Genomic DNA, 16,962 nt, shown 5'->3' with positions numbered 1-16,962 from the left:
CTTGTAGAATCTATTATGAGTTGTCTTCAGCTAATAACTTTTCTCCGATAGGTTGCTGCCCTGTTTACCCAGACGACACTTCTCTGACCTGCTGCCTGGTGATGTCACTTTGAAGGACTAACTACCGTCATATTAACACGATATATCAGAGTAGATAGTGAGATAGTTATCTGTAGTCTACCTCAGTACCCAAGTGCAGAACTCTGCTGTGGAGGTGGAGTATTTGTGACAACTTAGTTTAAAAAAAAAAAAAAAAAAAGACATTTGGAGAAGCGGCAGCTAGGATTTAGGGATGATGGCCCCCTGCTCCTGAATGAATGCAGAGGAAACATGGAGATAGAAGAAAATCTACAGCAGGAGGAGATCTGAGTTCAGGTTTAACATCTGAGGAGACCTGGTGGCTCCTGGACCTCCATCATATAAAGATGGTTCCTGGTTCCTACTTCCTGCCCTCTGCAGTAACCTGAGCCTCTGGATCTGTTGACTGAAGGTTCTTCAGGCTGAAAATCAGTAACTTCCTGTCAACATGTGATCACATGATCAACCTGAGAAAAACACACAGTCCTGAAACGTGACCTCCTGAAATATGACCTCCTGCAGCTGTCCTGATGATCCAACACTGACAGGAGACATCTAGAACAGTTTTACTGGAGCTCCAACTATTGATCCATCAGAGTAAACCAGTGGTTCTCAAGTGTTTTCTGTTGGGGCCCCCTTCTGAGGACAAAAGCTTACACCTCCTCCCAACAACTCTGTGTGTGTATGTATGTATGTATGTATATATATATATATATATATATATATATATATATATATATATATATATATATATACATACATATATATGTGTATATATATATATATATATAAAAATACATACATATACACGTATATATATATATATATATATATATATATATATATATATATATATATACACACATACATATATGGGTGTGTGTGTGTGTGTATACATATATACATACACACACACAGTTTTTATAATAAAACATGAATATGCAAGGCTGTGTTATTTTATCTGATTCCATTTAGTTGTTTTTCACAGTACAGATCAGGGGAGTCAAACATAGTCCAGTCTGATCTCCAGTGGACCAGAAATATTACAGCATAACAACCTATAAATAACCACAACTCCAACTTCTTCCTTTGTTTTAGTTGAAAAAAGTACAATCTGAAAATTATCACATTTAAAGAACTATCTTTTTACAAAGGATTATGATCACCCTGAAATTTCTTTAAAAAAAAAAAGTTCAATTTCAGTAGTATTATGCCTCAGCTGATCATTTACACGCATTGCAACTGATATCTACAAAGACACAAACTTAAATAATCTACCGCAGGAGTTAAACCAGAGCTTTAAACTACCGTAAGAGTTACCTACCTTCTTGGTGACGCTGCAGCTCTTAGTTCTGGACGGTTCCGAGAAGCAGCTGTCCAGCCTCTCCTCGGCCTCCTCTCTCCGGTACTCGGGGGCCGGTGCTGGTCGGGGCGTCATTGAGGCCTTCTTCCCCCAGGTCTGGGCTCTGCTGGGGGCCTCGGCGGGCCCCTGAGTCCTGAGCGGTGCCTGGAAGTTGAAGGGGCTGTAGGGGTCGGAGGAGCTGAAAGAGCTCCACAGACGGAGGCTTTCGGCTTCATCCGCCTCGCTGGCCGATGCCGAGTCCTCCCAGACATCCAGTCCAGAGGGAGGTGAGGAGGAGATGGAGGAGGCAGGGGAGGACTGGGAGGAGGACCGGGAGGAGGTCAGAGACATGGAGCCGAGGATGGAACGGGGCCCGGTGCCGCTCTGCAGCCGGGCAGTGAAGTTCTGGGGGTTGTAGGGGTCATGGCTCTGGCACAAGGAGCTCCACAGGCGCTCCGACTCCGAGTCCACCTCCAACTCTGAGTCCTCATCGTCGTCTTCGCCCGTGGACTCAGACAGGTCGGACGAGCCCTCGCTGTTGAAGCCGTCGTCGTCGCCGCCGTCTGATTGGCTGCTGTCTTCGTCGCTGCAGGGGCAGCCCATGATGAAGGCAATGGCCTTGTTCTGACACTGGGGGGCGCTGAGATCCACAGTCCCCCCAGAACCATCCTGCTGGGCTGCTGGAGGCTCCTCCTCCAGTGTTCGGGCCTTCAGCTGCTCCTCCTCCAGGCTGCAGTAACCGTGGTCCTGCTCCCGGGTCAGAACCGCGACCTCGCTGCTCAGGTGGGTTCGGATGCTGAGCTGGAGGTCTGCCCCGGATCCCTCCGTGTTCTGGACGGTGTGGAGACCTCCTTTGTTGGCTGGCTGATCTTTGTGGGGGCTCGGTCCAGAGGCTTCTCCCAGCATCCACTCTCTGCTGGGGACAAACACTGGGGCGGCTTTTGTCCCGGCTGGAGGACAAAGCAGACCCGAAGCCGTCCCGTCCTCTGCCCAGGACAGGTCTGACAGCAGCCCCCTCTGAGACCCCTCCTCAGTCCCCCAGAAGCTGCCCCACTGGCCTCGACCAGCGCCGCCCTTCGCTGGAGGGCCCTCGGCCTCCAACACCCAGTCACTGGGGGGCCTCAAGTCCTGGGAGCTCAGCAGAACCTGGTTAAGAAAAGTCCTGACAGAAGAGAAATATCCCAGCTGAGTCTGCTGGCACAGGTTCAGGTCCAGCTCCGTGGCGCTCTGGAGGCCCATTTCCCGCAGAGAGTCGGCGGTCATCCAGGCTGAGGCGCCGCCGGGCCGCGGCTCCAGAGGGCCGCCGCGGTCGCAACGCAGGTAGGACAGGTGAGGCGGCAGGTGCTGCGTCGGCGGCATCATGTCATGCAGCTGTCGTAAAAACTCATTTTCTTCATTAACAAAGCTGCTGTTTAAATCCGTAGGGAGCCAGCCGGGACCCTTCTCAGCCAGAGCAGGGCACCGTACCCGCGGGCCCGTCAGGATATTCTGCAGGAGGGCCAGCGCAGGCCTGGACAGCAGCCCGATCCACGAGCTTTCCTGGCTAACAAGGCCGGGGGAGGAGACTCCATGGCCGTGCGAAGAGGCCGGGCTGTGCCCGCCGGATAAGTGTCCTTCACTCCTCACATTTCTGAACATTATACCAACTTAAAGTGCAAAAATCAACTTTTCTGACACGAACTGAGCTGAACTCTGAGGCAACCCGGACACAGGCGGCTCTCTGCGCTAACAGCTGTCAAACCGACGCGGTTCAGTCCCGGTCAGCGGTACCAACTAACGGCGCTCTCCTTCACTCACACTGGGCATTTCTACAGAACCTCGGCCTGTACCGGACTAGAACACATACCGACCGTCAGACACACGGGACACCCAGGAAACATCGTCCGTGAGCGCGGCTCTGTCCGCGGCGGTGAGCTGAGAATGGTGGTTGGACTTCTTCCTGGTGGAGAACTCGGAGCCGGGACACACGGAGGAGCAGAGCGCGGTGGAGTCACGGAGCGAAGGGAGATCCAGGAGTGAACACGACAAACGGGCCATTCTGTCTGATTTCAGTCTCCGGTAAAGGCGGCGGCGGGTGGAGGTCTCCTCCGAGCCGCCGGTAGTTAGCAGGTTAGCTTAGCACAAGGAGCTAATTAGCACGATGCTCAGCCAACCGAGATGCGACCAAAGAGTCAAATATTCGACTTCAAACCGCCACAGATTCGCTTCTCTGTCCGGTGTTCTGTCTCCTGGTGATAGTGCCGTTTCAGAGGGCAGGTTTACCGCCGTGTGGTTCCGTCTGACCGTCGGTTAGCTCCGTCCGTTAGCTCCGGCTGGAGATTTCATCAGAAACTTCAGGGACCGTTCGCAATGATGCCACTTCCGCTTTCTGCGATACCTCATTTAGGGACCGACGCGGTGTTCGTGGAGCCGAGAGCCGCGCAGCCGCAGTGTGAGTGTGTGTGTTATATAAAGTGTGCGTCAGGTGTGTGTGTGTGTGTGTGTGTGTTACAGAAAGAGTGTGTCAGGTGTGTGTTCCACGTGTTCCTCCTTCAGTTTCTGCGTTATTTTTAGTTTAAACAGAATCTAAGCAGAACCAGTTTACTGATTCACGCGTTCAGAAAGTTTCTATGAATGTACAATCAGTTTTATCGCAGTTTCCTGCTGTGCATGTTTATTTTGTATTTTTATTTTTTCATGTATATTTCCTCATTATTTTTATTTCCTGCTGTGGGTTTAATATAAACTATTTTATTGTGTGAACTCTGCATTTAAACTTTTCATCAAATAAACTGGAACAAACTGAAGTTTATCTTCGTGTTTCCTGAATATTAATCACACAACACCAGATTTATTATCACAGAAACAAGAAGAACTTATAGATCCTGCAGATCCTTCAGAGTAATCAGAATAAAAGTACTCCATTACTGGTCAACCTGCTGCAGGCAGAAGTACTCGAGTAGATCGGGACCAGAAAACAGCTTAATGTTTTAAAAGACGCAGTGTTGGATATTTAAGGAGTGATTATTTTGAAATATTTAAATCATAATTTAATCACCTGCATTCCACCTAAAAAATACGAATCATTTATCAAAATAGTTTTAGAAGAAAGAAGCTGAAGTCAGTTAACATAAAACATGATTTTAGGAAATGAAGCAAAACTCAGTTCAATCTTTTTCATAATTATTTTATCTAAATTTTTAAAATGCAATTTTTAAGGATTTTCCTGAAAATATTAAATAATTATTAATTATTCATGTGTAAAATATAAAAGGAGGAGAAAAGTTGTTTCAGTTCAAGTTTAATTTTTAGTGCAAATAATAAAAAACTGAAAGTTACAGGAGTCAGTCTTCAGTGGAAAGTCGTCACATTTCACTCGTATTTACAGGATTCAGGAAGAGTTCTGTCTCTGATTCAAAGCAACATTCACAGATCCTCCACCAACAAAACCAGCCAGAGTCTCCTGGTCCTGGTCCTGGTTCTCCAGGACTCTCGGCCGAACTGCAGGCAGCAGAGAGGAATCCACTGGAACCGTAAATAGTTTAACATCTGCAGTTTCACTTCCAGGTTGAACATCTGCTGGTTCCTGGTTTCTACATTTTTATAACAAATCAAAGAAATGTTGGTTTCTGCTGGTTTCCATCAGAAGACTTCATGATGGCTCCACAGACCTGAATCAGGAACCACAGCGGGATAGAATGGCCCAGAACCAGGAGATCATAGATTATAGCTCATGGATTAGAGATTATAGATCATAGACTATAGATCATAGATTATAGATCATAGATTATAGACTATAGATCATAGATTATAGATCACAGATTATAGATCATAGACTATAGATCATACACTATATTGCCATAAGTATTCGCTCATCTGCCTTGACTCGCATATGAACATAAGTGACATCCCGTTCCTAATCCATAGGGTTCAATATGACGTGGGTCCACCCTTTGCAGCTAGAACAGCTTCAACTCTTCTGGGAAGGCTGTCCACAAGGTTTAGGAGTGTGTTTATGGGAATTTTTGACCATTCTTCCAGAAGCACATTTGTGAGGTCACACACTGATGTTGGACCAGAAGGTCTGGCTCTCAGTCTCCACTCTAATTCATCCCAAAGGTGTTCTATGGGGTTGAGGTCAGGACTCTGTGCAGGCCAGTCAAGTTCATCCACACCAGACTCTGTCATCAATGTCTTTATGGACCTTGCTTTGTGCACTGGTGCACAGTCATGTTGGAAGAGGAAGGACCAGCTCCAAACTGTTCCCACAAAGTTGGGAGCATGGAATTGTCCAAAATGTCTTGGTATGCTGAAGCATTCAGAGTTCCTTTCACTGGAACTAAGGGGCCAAGCCCAGCTCCTGAAAAACAAGCCCACACCATAATCCCCCCTCCACCAAACTTTACACTTGGCACAATGCAGTCCAACAAGTATGGTTCTCCTGACAACCACCAAACCCAGACTGGTCCATCAGATTGCCAGATGGAGAAGCGTGATTGGTCACTCCAGAGAAGGTGTCTCCACTGCTCTAGAGTCCAGTGGTGGCTGCTTTACACCACTGCATCCCACGCTTTGCATTGCACTTGGTGATGTATGGCTTGGATGCAGCTGCTGGGCCATGGAAACCCATTCCATGAAGCTCTCTGCTGAAGCACTGTTCTGGAGCTAATCTGAAGGCCACATGAAGTTTGAAGGTCTGTAGCGATTGACTCTGCAGAAAGTTGGCCACCTCTTGGCACTATGCTCCTCAGCATCCACTGACCCCGCTCCGTCAGTTTACGTGTCCTACCACTTGGTGGCAGAGTTGCTGTCGTTCCTACACACTTCCACTTTCTTATAATACAGCTGACAGTTGACTGTGGAATATTTAGGAGCCAGGAAATGTCACGACTGGATTTGTTGCACAGGTGGCATCCTATCACAGTTCCACGCTGGAATTTACTGAGCTCCTGAGAGTGAGCCATTCTTTCACAAATGTTTGTAAAAGCAGTCTGCAGCCTAGGTGCTTGATTTTATACACCTGTGGCCATGGAAGTGATTGGAACACCTGATTCTGACTATTTGAATTGGTGAGTGAATATTTTTGGCAATATAGTGTAGATTAGATCATGGATTATAGATTATAGACAATAGATCATAGACTATAGATCACAGATTATAGATCATAGACTATAGATCACAGATTATAGATCATAGATTATAGACTACAGATCACAGATTATAGATCATAGATTATAGATCATAGATTATAGATCATAGACTATAGATCACAGATTATAGGTCATAGATTATAGATCATAGATTATAGATTCCAGGTGGAACTGAACTTCATCAGGATCAAACTCTGACTTTCTAAACTGGTTTTGTTGGAGGAGAATCGACTTTAAATGTTGGTTGAAGAGCAGAGATCAGCTTCCTGTGTTTCATTACAGCGCTAAAAATAATCATCTGTTCACTGGACCATCAGAACCCAGAGGTTCTCCAGAACCCAGAGGTCCTCCAGAACCAAGAGGTCCTCCAGAACCCAGAGGTCCTCCAGAACCGGATGGAACCACAGGCAGAGGAATGACATGAAGAATCAGGAGCACAAAGTCCAACATCACGTCCTCATTCACCCTGAAGACCTATCAGCACTAAAATACCTTCAGCTCAGAGCTCCACCTGAAGGAGCTCCACCTGAAGCTCTGACTTCTCTGCTGGAATCAAAAGGAGGTTCAGTCGATGGTTTTCTTCTCATCAGTCGACTGAAGTCTTGAAGTTTTGATCTTTTCTGAACTTTTACAGTAAAATGTGATGAATTTAAAGGACGAACTTCTGAGCTTCTTCCTCCTGGTCCTCCCTTCTTCTACTCTTTTCCTCCTGACAGAAACCAGATTCCTCCTCTACTCAGAGAATGTGAAGAATCAGTTTGTTGTCATCTTAAAAAACCCTGAAGAAGAAACTTATTTCTTCTTCATGTCGTCTCCTGAATCCGTCTGCAGGATCCTTAGCTCATGTTAAACCTATTAGATATTCAATAAAAACATGAAACCAGCCGTGATGCTCCTCAGAAGGTTAGAGTGAGGAGAAGAACAGGTTAGTACGACAGAGGAGTTCCAGAAGAACATCTGCCTCCTCCACCAGGAACACTAGAATTATTCACCTTTTAGTCCAATAAATTAAAAATCAAACAGTTTAGGAACTAAACCGACGTCTCAGATTAGTAAAGTTAAATCAGACGCTCTTCATCTTCTCCTCCAGTGTGTCAGTGGGCCGAGTCAGAGCCGGCGGCACACAGCTGGTGCCAGTCGACCCAGTGCTGCCCCGGTACCAGCCTCCTCATAGGGATGAAGGTCTCTCCCAGCAGGGTGTTCTCCCAGAAGGCTCCGTCACCCAGAACCCGGAGGTGGATCACTCTCTGTTCCAGATCTCCTCGAGGGATCCGCTCATACACCAGCTGTAGGACCAGAACAACCTCAGATTAATAAGTCAAGGTTCAACAGCATGAAACGCTGAGAAGACAAACATCAGGAATCTGAGGAAACCAAACCTAAGAATCTACATCCAGAATATACCAGAACATTAGCATCACTAATCAGGAGGTCTAGAAGGAGTCATAGTACCACTAATCAGGAGGTCTATGAGGAGTCATAGTACCACTAATCAGGAGGAACAGAAGGAGTCATAGTTCCACTAATCAAAATCAGTCAAAGTCAGCTTTATTGTCAATTCTTCAATATGTACATGACATACCAAGAATCGAAATTCTGTTACTCTCTCTTTGTACAACACTAGACATTAAATAAACACTAAGTTATAAATAAGATATTAAAGGGCAAGAAAGAACAAAGGAAGCAAAACTAGAGCCGAGCAACAATTAAGAACTAAGAAAAGCAGAACTGAGTGAAATGTAAACATGACCATGAGATAAAGTGGCGGATTTAGTGCAGAATACTCAGAACAGTGCAAATAAGTAACAACAGTCCAAGAAGTGCAAATATGCTTGATGGTTGAATTTGGTCATCCTGGAAGCCAACTTCGTCCTGGCGGAGCTGCTCATAGATCATGTGCTATTTCAGTGCAGATCAGAGGTTATTGACCAGAGTTTGTGTATGTGGGGGAAGGGGTTGGTAGAGAGGGCAGAAAGGGGAGAGAGTTCAGCTTCCTGACAGCCTGGTGGATGAAGCTGTTGCTCAGTCGGCTGGTCCTGGTCCTCAGACTCTTCAGTCTCCTCCCTGATGGCAGCAGGCTGAACAGGTTGTGGGATGGGTGTGTGGGGTCTCCTGCAATGCTTAGTGCTTTGGGAGTGAGGCGGGTGCTGTAGATGTCCTGGAGTGAGGGGAGAGAGACACCCACAATCCTTTCTGCTGCTTTCACGACGCGCTGGAGGGTCCTGCAGCAGGAGGAGGTGCAGGAGTCGTACCACGCTGTGATGCTGCTGGACAGGATGCTCTCCATGGTGCCTCTATAGAAGGTGGACATGATGGGGGCGGGGCACTGGCTCTTCTCAGCTAACACAGGAAGTAGAGATGTTGTTGTGCCTTCCTGACCAGTGATGTTGTGTTTCTGGTCCAGGAGAGATTTTCTGAGACGTACACACCCAGGAACTTGGTGCTGCTCACCCTCTCCACAGCCGCACCATTGATGTTGAGAGGAGCATGCTGGGTGTGTCCTCTCCTGAAGTCAACAACCATCTCCTTTGTCTTCTCCACGTTCAGAGAGAGGTTGTTGGTGCTGCACCACCTGGCCAGGTTGCTCACCTCACTCCTGTATTGTGTCTCATCACTGTTACTGATGAGACCCACCACAGTTGTGTCATCCGCAAACTTTATAAAAAGATTGGAGCTGTGAGCCGGAGTGCAGTCATGGGTCAGCAGGGTGAAGAGTAGGGGGCTCAGCACACATCCTTGGGGGGCCCCCGTGTTCAGGATGATGGTGCTCGATGTCTTGCTGCCCACCTGTACTGCCTGTGGTCTCCCTGTCAGGAAGTCCAGTAGCCAGTTGCACAGTGAGGTGTTGAGTCCAAGCTGGTCTAGTTTGTGGATGAGCTGCTGGGGGATGATGGTGTTAAATGCTGAACTAAAGTCTATGAACAGCATTCTAACATTAGAGTCCTTGTTTTCCAGGTGTGTGAGGGCTGAGTGGAGTGCAGTGGAGACTGCATCATCGGTTGAGCGGTTGGTCCGATATGCAAACTGGTAGAGTCCAGGGTAGGCGGGAGGAGGGATTTGATGTGGTGCATGACTAGCTGTTCAAAGCACTTCATCAGGATGGGGGTGAGTGCAACTGGGTGGTAGTCGTTGAAGGAGGAGGGGGATGACTTCTTCGGTACCGGGATGATGGTGGCTGTTTTGAGGCACGTGGAGACAACAGCCTGCCTCAGAGAGATGTTAAAAATGTCTGTAAAGACATCCGTGAGTTCCCCAGCACAGTCTCTCAATACACGACCAGGAATGCTGTCAGGACCTGGAGCTTTGTGTGCGTTGATCCTGCTGAGGGCTCTCTGCACACTCTGTGGGGACAGTGACAGTACCTGGTCATTGGGAGGAGGTGTGGTCTTCTGTGCAGGGGTGCTGTTGTTTGCTTCAAAACGGCCAAAGAAGTCATTCATCTCATTCAGCAAAGATATGGTGCAGTCAGGGGTCTGCTGTGGAGGCTTGTAGTCTGTTATGGACTGTATCCCCCGCAACAGGCTCTGAGTGTCTTTGCTGTCGCTAAAGTGATGAGCTACTCTCCTGGAGTACTGCCTCTTGGCCTCTCTGACGCCGCGAGACAGGTTGGCCCTAGCTATCCTCAGGACCGCCTCGTCTCCAGCTCTGAAGGCATTGTTTCGTACCTTCAGGAGCCTGTAGACCTCCCCTGTCAGCCACGGCTTCTGATTAGCCCGAACAGTGACGGTCTTGGTGACTGTCACATCATCAATGCACTTGGTGATGTAGGCAGCGACAGTCTCTGTGTACTCCTGGAGGTCTGTAGTGTTATTATAGGTGGCAGCTTGTTTAAATACATCCTAGTCTGTGGTGATGAAACAGTCCTGAAGTGCCTCTGAAGACCCTTCTGGCCACACACGTACCTGTTTCCGAACTGGTTTGATGGTTTTAACCAGTGGTCTGTATGCTGGAATTAGCATAACAGTAATGTGGTCTGAGGCACCAAGGTGTGGCAGGGGAAAGGCCTTGTAGGCTATTCTCTGGGTAGTATAAACAAGATCCAGTATGTTGTCTCCCCGGGTAGGAAAGTCTATGTGCTGGTGCATGTTGGGAAACACAGTCTTTGGATCCTCATGGTTAAAGTCCCCAGCCAGGATCAGAAAGGCATCCGGATGGGCCGTCTGCTGCTCACTGATGTGGTGGTACAGTTCATTCAGTGCTTCCCCCCTGCTGTTGCTGTTGGGAGTAGGGGGACGTACACAGCAACAAGCAGTATGGCTGTGAGTTCCCTGGGTTGGTAAAATGGACGGCACTTCATGATCATAAACTCCACAAGGCTCGAGCAGTGACTGTACACTACAACAGCGTCACGGCACCAGGCGTTGTTAATGTAAGCACAGAGCCTGCTGCCGAGGGTCTGACCTCCCTCGATGAGAGCTCGGTCTGCTCTGTAGCATGTTAGCCGGCGAGCTGAATGGCACAGTCTGGGACGCTGTTGTTAAGCCATGTTTCAGTAAACACAAACACACAGCACTCTCTCACTGTTCTCGTGGTCGAGCGAAGCAGTCGGATGTAGTCCAGCTTGTTGTCCAAAGAGCGTACGTTGGCCAGCACGATGCTGGGGATCGCCGGCTTGTTGGGGTTAGCCGCTAGCCTAGCCCGGATACCTCCGCGCTTGCCCCGCTTCTGCTTCCTCTCACACCGCTTGTAGCGCCTCCACTGTGGGCGAGTTGCGGTAGTGGGGGTCGGTGATGGAGTGGGTCTCCGGAGCAGACCGTGGCGCTGTAGCTCTTCGGTGTCGGCAGAGTTTAACCCTATAAGAGCTGCTCTGTTAGCTTCGAGTAGAAACTCACAGCAGTATGTTTGCCTTGCTGTTGAAGGATGCGATGGAGACATACAAGAGCACTGAGGCTCACAAACGCTGTTTTTGTCGGGTGAGAGAGAAGCCGCTGCGTCTGCACGCGCCACCATCTTAGATATTATCAAGAAGTTTAGAAGGAGTCATAGTACCACTAATCAGGAGGTCTAGAAGGAGCCATAGTACCACTAATCAGCGCTCCTAAAATGACTCCACAAACAGTGAACTACTTCCTCCATCCAGCTGTAAAAACAGATGGCAGCTGCTTCAGACTTGGCTCAGGGGTTAACAACAGAAACCAGAGTTAGTGTGAAGCTCAGACAGTGTGAAGGAACCTTCAGAACATCAACCTCTATGGACGGAGGACCAGAACTAAACCTGACTGCTGTTCAGAATTAAACTTCAAGATGAAAGTTTGCTGAAGAACATGAGAAGAAGCCTGATGGATGTTGGAGAACATTCTTTGGTCAGATGAAGATCAATGAGTTGGGCTCAGATGGAGTACAGATGTTTGGTGTGAAACTGAGCAGGACTACCACAGTGGATGCAGAGTCCTGACAGTGAAGCACGGAGGTGGGAGTGTGATGATCTGGGACTGCATGAGGTCAGAAGGTGTTGAAGACATTTCTAGATGCAGCATGAAGGTCTGAGGAGGAACCAGAATACTGGCTGACCAGATGGAGAAGAGGAACATTCCAGCAGGAGAACATCCAGAGAACAACATCACACCAGAGAACCAAGTGGAACCAGAACCTGGACAGTGTGAGTCCTGAAGGCAACAGAATAAAGGAGGAACCAAAGAACCTCACCTTAGTTCCTGCTGTGGAGCCTGAATTCAGATCTTTAGAACTGAGTCATTTTTAACCATTTTAAAGGCATTTTGGACTATTTTTTGACAATTTGGACCCATGTTTTTGTCATTTTGGACCATGTTTTTTGTCATTTTTGACCAATACTTTGTCATTTTAGACAATTTTTTGTCATTTTGGCTAGATTTTTTAAAGTCAAAATAACTCCTGAAGCCACCAGAACCTTTGAGGTTTTCTCCAGAGAAAGGTAGAGCAACACAACCCCTCCAGCAAAGAGCAGCTGAAGAACACAGAGAAGATGTGAGCAAATGTGGAGGTACCATCTCGTTGTAGGTGGGGTTACAGGTGCGACGTGCCGCCTTCGTCTTCCTCTTGCTCGTCTTCTGGGGGTCTGGCAGCAGGTAGAGCTTCACGTAGGGATCAGGATCTGTACCATCCTGGAGGGGCTGCTGCACATACACACATAGAACACATAACAGACACACAAAGGTCAGAATATTGAAGTCTGCACACGTATCAGACGGTGATGAACTGAAACAATTCAATTAGAAACTGAGTTCACATAAAGTGGCAATTTTTGTACAACACACACACACAGAGACACACACACAGACACACACACACTGACCAGGCCTCGGATGTGCATCACCATGATGAAGAGTTTGTCGTTCTTGTAGGAGATGGACAGTTTGACTTCACCGAGTTCCTTTCCTGAAGCTGGAGACCAGGAGATCTCTGCAACACACACACACACACAGACACACACACCCGCACACACACACACAGAGACACACAGACACGCACGCACACACACACACACACACACACACACACACAGACACACACAGAGACACACACAGAGACACACACACACACAGACGCGCACGCACACACACACGAGAGAAAGAGCCTCAAAAACACAAAATACACAACAGTATCTCTGGTTTCTCAGGTGTATTTCAGGTGTGTTCCAGGTGTGTTCCAGGTGTGTTCCAGGTGTGTTCCAGGTGAGCCTACCTGCTTGTTTGCTGCTGGATGTTCCTGTTGTGTCGTCTCTGGGCAGCGGGTGAAAGAAGGTGTAAACTAGGTCGCACTGCAACACACAGACACACACCTGGAATGATTGACTGCAGCAGCAACAAAGTGTCTTTATTTAACACAACCAGAAACTAGTACACAAAGAACCTGTCAACAACACAACACATAAACAAACAACATGTAAACAAACATGTTCTTTAGGACTCACTGCTAACACACCACTAACACACCGCCAACACGTGATGTCATCGGTATGACGTCATACGTGACTCACCTGGGCGACCTCCGACGCCGCGTGGATCAGGTGCCAGACGTAACCGTTCAGCTCGTCCTTCCTCCTGTCCGCCATCGCCTCGCCACGGGAACGTCCAATCACAAAGCGGCTGGGGAAGCTGTGGGTGGAGCAAAGACAGTGTACAGGACAGTGAGGTCACAGCTGTGTGTAGCTGTAGTTGTGTAGCTGTAGTCGTCTAGTTGTGTAGCTGTAGTTGTGTAGTTGTTGTGTAGCTATGTGTAGCTGTAGTTGCATAGTTGTAGTTGTGGAGTTGTAGTTGTGTACTTGTGTAGCTGTGTGTAGTAGTAGTGCTGTAGTTGTGTAATTGTAGTCGTGTAGCTGTAGTTGTGTGTACTTGAAGTTGTGCAGCTGTAGTTATGTAGTGGTTGTGTAGTTGTAGTTGTGCAGTTGTGTAACTAGCTGTGTTGTGTAGCTGTGTTGTTGTGTAGCTGTGTAGTTGTGTGTAGCTGTAGTTGTGTACTTGTGCAGCTGTAGTCGTGTAGTTGTGCAGCTGTGTAGTTGTAGTTGTGCAGTTATAGTTGTGTAAGTGTAGTTGTGTAGTAGTGTAGCTGTAGTTGTGTAGTTGTGGAGCTGTTGTGGAGCTGTGTGTAGCTGTAGTTGTGTAGTTGTTGTGTAGCTGTGTCGTTGTGTAGCTGTAGTTGTGTAGTTGTGCAGCTGTAGTCGTGTAGTTGTGTAATTGTAGTTGTGTAACTGTAGTTGTGCAGTTGTAGTTGTGTAGCTGTAGTTGTGTAGTAGTGTAGCTGTAGTTGTGTAGTTGTAGCTGTGTAACTGTAGTTGTGTAGTAGTGTAACTGTAGAGTAGTTGTAGTTGTGCAACTGTAGTTGTGTAGTTGTGTAGCTGTAGCTGTGTTGTTGTGTAGCTGTAGTTGTGTAGTTGTGCAGCTGTGTAGTTGTAGTTGTGCAGTTATAGTTGTGTAAGTGTAGTTGTGTAGTAGTGTAGCTGTAGTTGTGTAGTTGTAGTTGTGTAACTGTAGTTGTGTAGCTGTAGTTGTGTAGTAGTGTAGCTGTAGTTGTGTAGCTGTAGTTGTGTAACTGTAGTTGTGTAGTAGTGTAACTGTAGAGTAGTTGTAGTTGTGCAACTGTAGTTGTGTAGTTGTGTAGCTGTAGCTGTGTTGTTGTGTAGCTGTAGTTGTGTAGTTGTGCAGCTGTGTAGTTGTAGTTGTGCAGTTATAGTTGTGTAAGTGTAGTTGTGTAGTAGTGTAGCTGTAGTTGTGTAGTTGTATAACTGGTTGTGTAGTAGTGTAGCTGAAGTTGTGTAGTTGTAGTTGTGTAACTGTAGTTGTGTAACTGTAGTTGTGTAGTAGTTGTGTAGCTGTAGTTATGTAGTAGTTGTGTAGCTGTGTAGTAGTTGTGTAGTAGTTGTGTAGTTATGTAGTAGTTGTGTAGCTGTTGTGTAGTAGTTGTGTAGCTGTTGTGTAGTTGTGTAGCCGTTGTGTACTTGTAGTTGTGTAGCTGTAGTTGTGTAGTTGTGTGGTTGTAGTTTTGTAGCAGTAGTTGTGTAGTTGCTGTGTAGCTGTAGTTGTGTGTAGTCGTAATTGTGTAGTAGTTGTGTAGGAGTTGTGTAGCTGTAGTTGTAATTGTGTAGCTATAGTTGTGTAGGTGTAGTTGTGTAGTTGTAGTTGTGTAGCTGTAGTTCTGCAGTAGCTGTGTAGTTGTGTAGCTGTAGTTGTTTAACTGTAGTTGTGTAGTAGTTGCAGTTGTGTAGCTGTAGTTGTGTCGTAGTTGTGTAGTAGTTGTAGTTGTGTACCTGGGCAGTTTGGATGAGGGGAACATAAGCCTCAGTTTGCTGTGAAGTTCATGAAACTCCTCGAAGCTCCTCTGGACCAGCTGGACCTCCTGCTGAGCTTCTCGCTCCACTTTGACCACAAACGCCTGAAACACAGTTTCTGTTTCTGTCAAACCTGATTTAACTCCAGGAGCTCCTGAAACATCTCAGCTCTGGAGGTCCAACATCTGAGATCAACCTCAAAGCCGAGTCCACCCAGAGAAACCTCAACTGGAATGTAATGAAGGAGAAGAAGAAGGAGAAGAAGAAGAAGAAAGGAACAGATCTGATGGAGAGCGATTACTGTGCTGTTGCGGACAGAAACAGTTTTTTATCAGTATCAGTTCAGGACTTCACGGGCCTGGAATGTTCTAAGTGAGACTAAAGTTAAAGAGAATGTCCCCTGGAGAGAGTTCTAGAGTAGACCTACCGACAACTGGAGAGAGTTCTAGAGTAGACCTACCGACAACTGGAGAGAGTTCTAGAGTAGACCTACCGACAACTGGAGAGAGTTCTACTCTAGAACTTTCTCCAGGGGACGTTCTCCTCTATGGACTTCAAGGACCTGGAACTCTGGAAATATTCCCAGTATGAAGGTAGAACTGATCATTAATCAGTGGGCGGCATGGCTCAGTTGAAGAGTGGTCGTCTTGTAACCGGAGGGTTACCGGTTCGATCCCTGGCCTGGAGAGCTCATGTCCAGGTGTCCCTGAGCAAGACACCGAACCCCTAACTGCTCCTGATGGGTAGTGGTTAGCACCTAGCATGGCAGCTTCCGCCATCAGTGTGTGAATGGGTGAATGTGATGTGTAATGTAAAATGCTTTGGGTATCGTTGCAGGTATAGTAAAGCGCTATATAAATACAGACCATTTACCATTTAATAAAGTTACTGGAGATGAAGAACCAGGAGGTTCTGAGGAACTTTGATCAGGTTTAGTTGGTTTTAGATCCTCAGAGGATACGACTGCCTGTATCTAAACCAGCTGCATACTAAACAGCCATCAGTAGAGCGTTGATGGAAGAAGCTGCAGGTTCTTCATGTTCTGGACTCACATATCCTTTACTGGCAGGGCGGATGTGTCTGCAGATGTAGAGGTTCCTGATGAGGCCGTCGCTCTTCGCCGTGTGGATTCGGGGAGCGAAGGACAATGTGGGACGATCCTCTGACGACGCAAACTTCATCTGAGCCAGATTATGGATGAAGAAGTTCAGTTTGGTCGCGACGCTGCCGAGACTCGACTCGATCAACCTGCAGAGAAACACGAGAAAACAAGTCTGTCACTGAGTCCACTGTGGAGTCCTGCATCTCCATGGAAACAGAACCATGAAGGAGAGGGAACTTAGAAATGACGTTTGCTGAATTATCATCAGTTCCTCTGTTTAGTTTCAGTTTGGGAATATTCAGTAAAATCAGCCTCATCTGTTGTCCTGAAGACGAAATGAAGCAGCTCTGGACCAACATCTAGACCTCTATGAAGACCAACATCTAGTCCTCCATGAACATCTAGACCTCTATGAACACCAACATCTAGACCTCTATGAACATCTAGACCTCTACGAACTCCAGGTTCTGTTCCTGACCAGTGAGTCCACATCAATATTTAGTCTAAACATCTAAAAACTGGAACCTTGTCTGGTCCAACTTTAACACATCAGGTTCTACTGATG

At 47.1% G+C, this 16,962-nt stretch overlaps 1 protein-coding gene across 6 annotated transcripts in view; it reads right to left on the bottom strand.

The window, feature by feature from the left end:
- The window catches only part of pik3c2b (phosphatidylinositol-4-phosphate 3-kinase, catalytic subunit type 2 beta), a 66,569-nt gene that overhangs the window by 4,765 nt on the left and 44,842 nt on the right, over positions 1 to 16,962 (bottom strand). For 3 of the 6 annotated variants that reach the window (XM_055010628.1, XM_035956355.2, XM_035956356.2), the window contains 6 exons: positions 16,348 to 16,543; positions 15,275 to 15,399; positions 13,508 to 13,625; positions 13,213 to 13,288; positions 12,824 to 12,930; positions 12,516 to 12,644 (listed from right to left, as the gene is read on the bottom strand). In XM_055010628.1, coding sequence (XP_054866603.1) covers positions 12,516 to 12,644; positions 12,824 to 12,930; positions 13,213 to 13,288; positions 13,508 to 13,625; positions 15,275 to 15,399; positions 16,348 to 16,543 — 751 coding nt within the window. Of the gene's footprint in view, positions 1 to 4,683; positions 7,836 to 12,515; positions 12,645 to 12,823; positions 12,931 to 13,212; positions 13,289 to 13,507; positions 13,626 to 15,274; positions 15,400 to 16,347; positions 16,544 to 16,962 lie in introns of those variants that run through there. The other 3 variants (XM_055010630.1, XM_055010631.1, XM_055010629.1) reach the window with 3 other exon arrangements.

Source organism: Amphiprion ocellaris, chromosome 5, assembly GCF_022539595.1.
Source record: "Amphiprion ocellaris isolate individual 3 ecotype Okinawa chromosome 5, ASM2253959v1, whole genome shotgun sequence".
Lineage (NCBI taxonomy): Eukaryota > Metazoa > Chordata > Actinopteri > Pomacentridae > Amphiprion > Amphiprion ocellaris.
The sequence above is the reverse complement of the archived record's forward strand: the minus strand, read 5'-3'. Positions and strand labels throughout refer to the sequence as shown.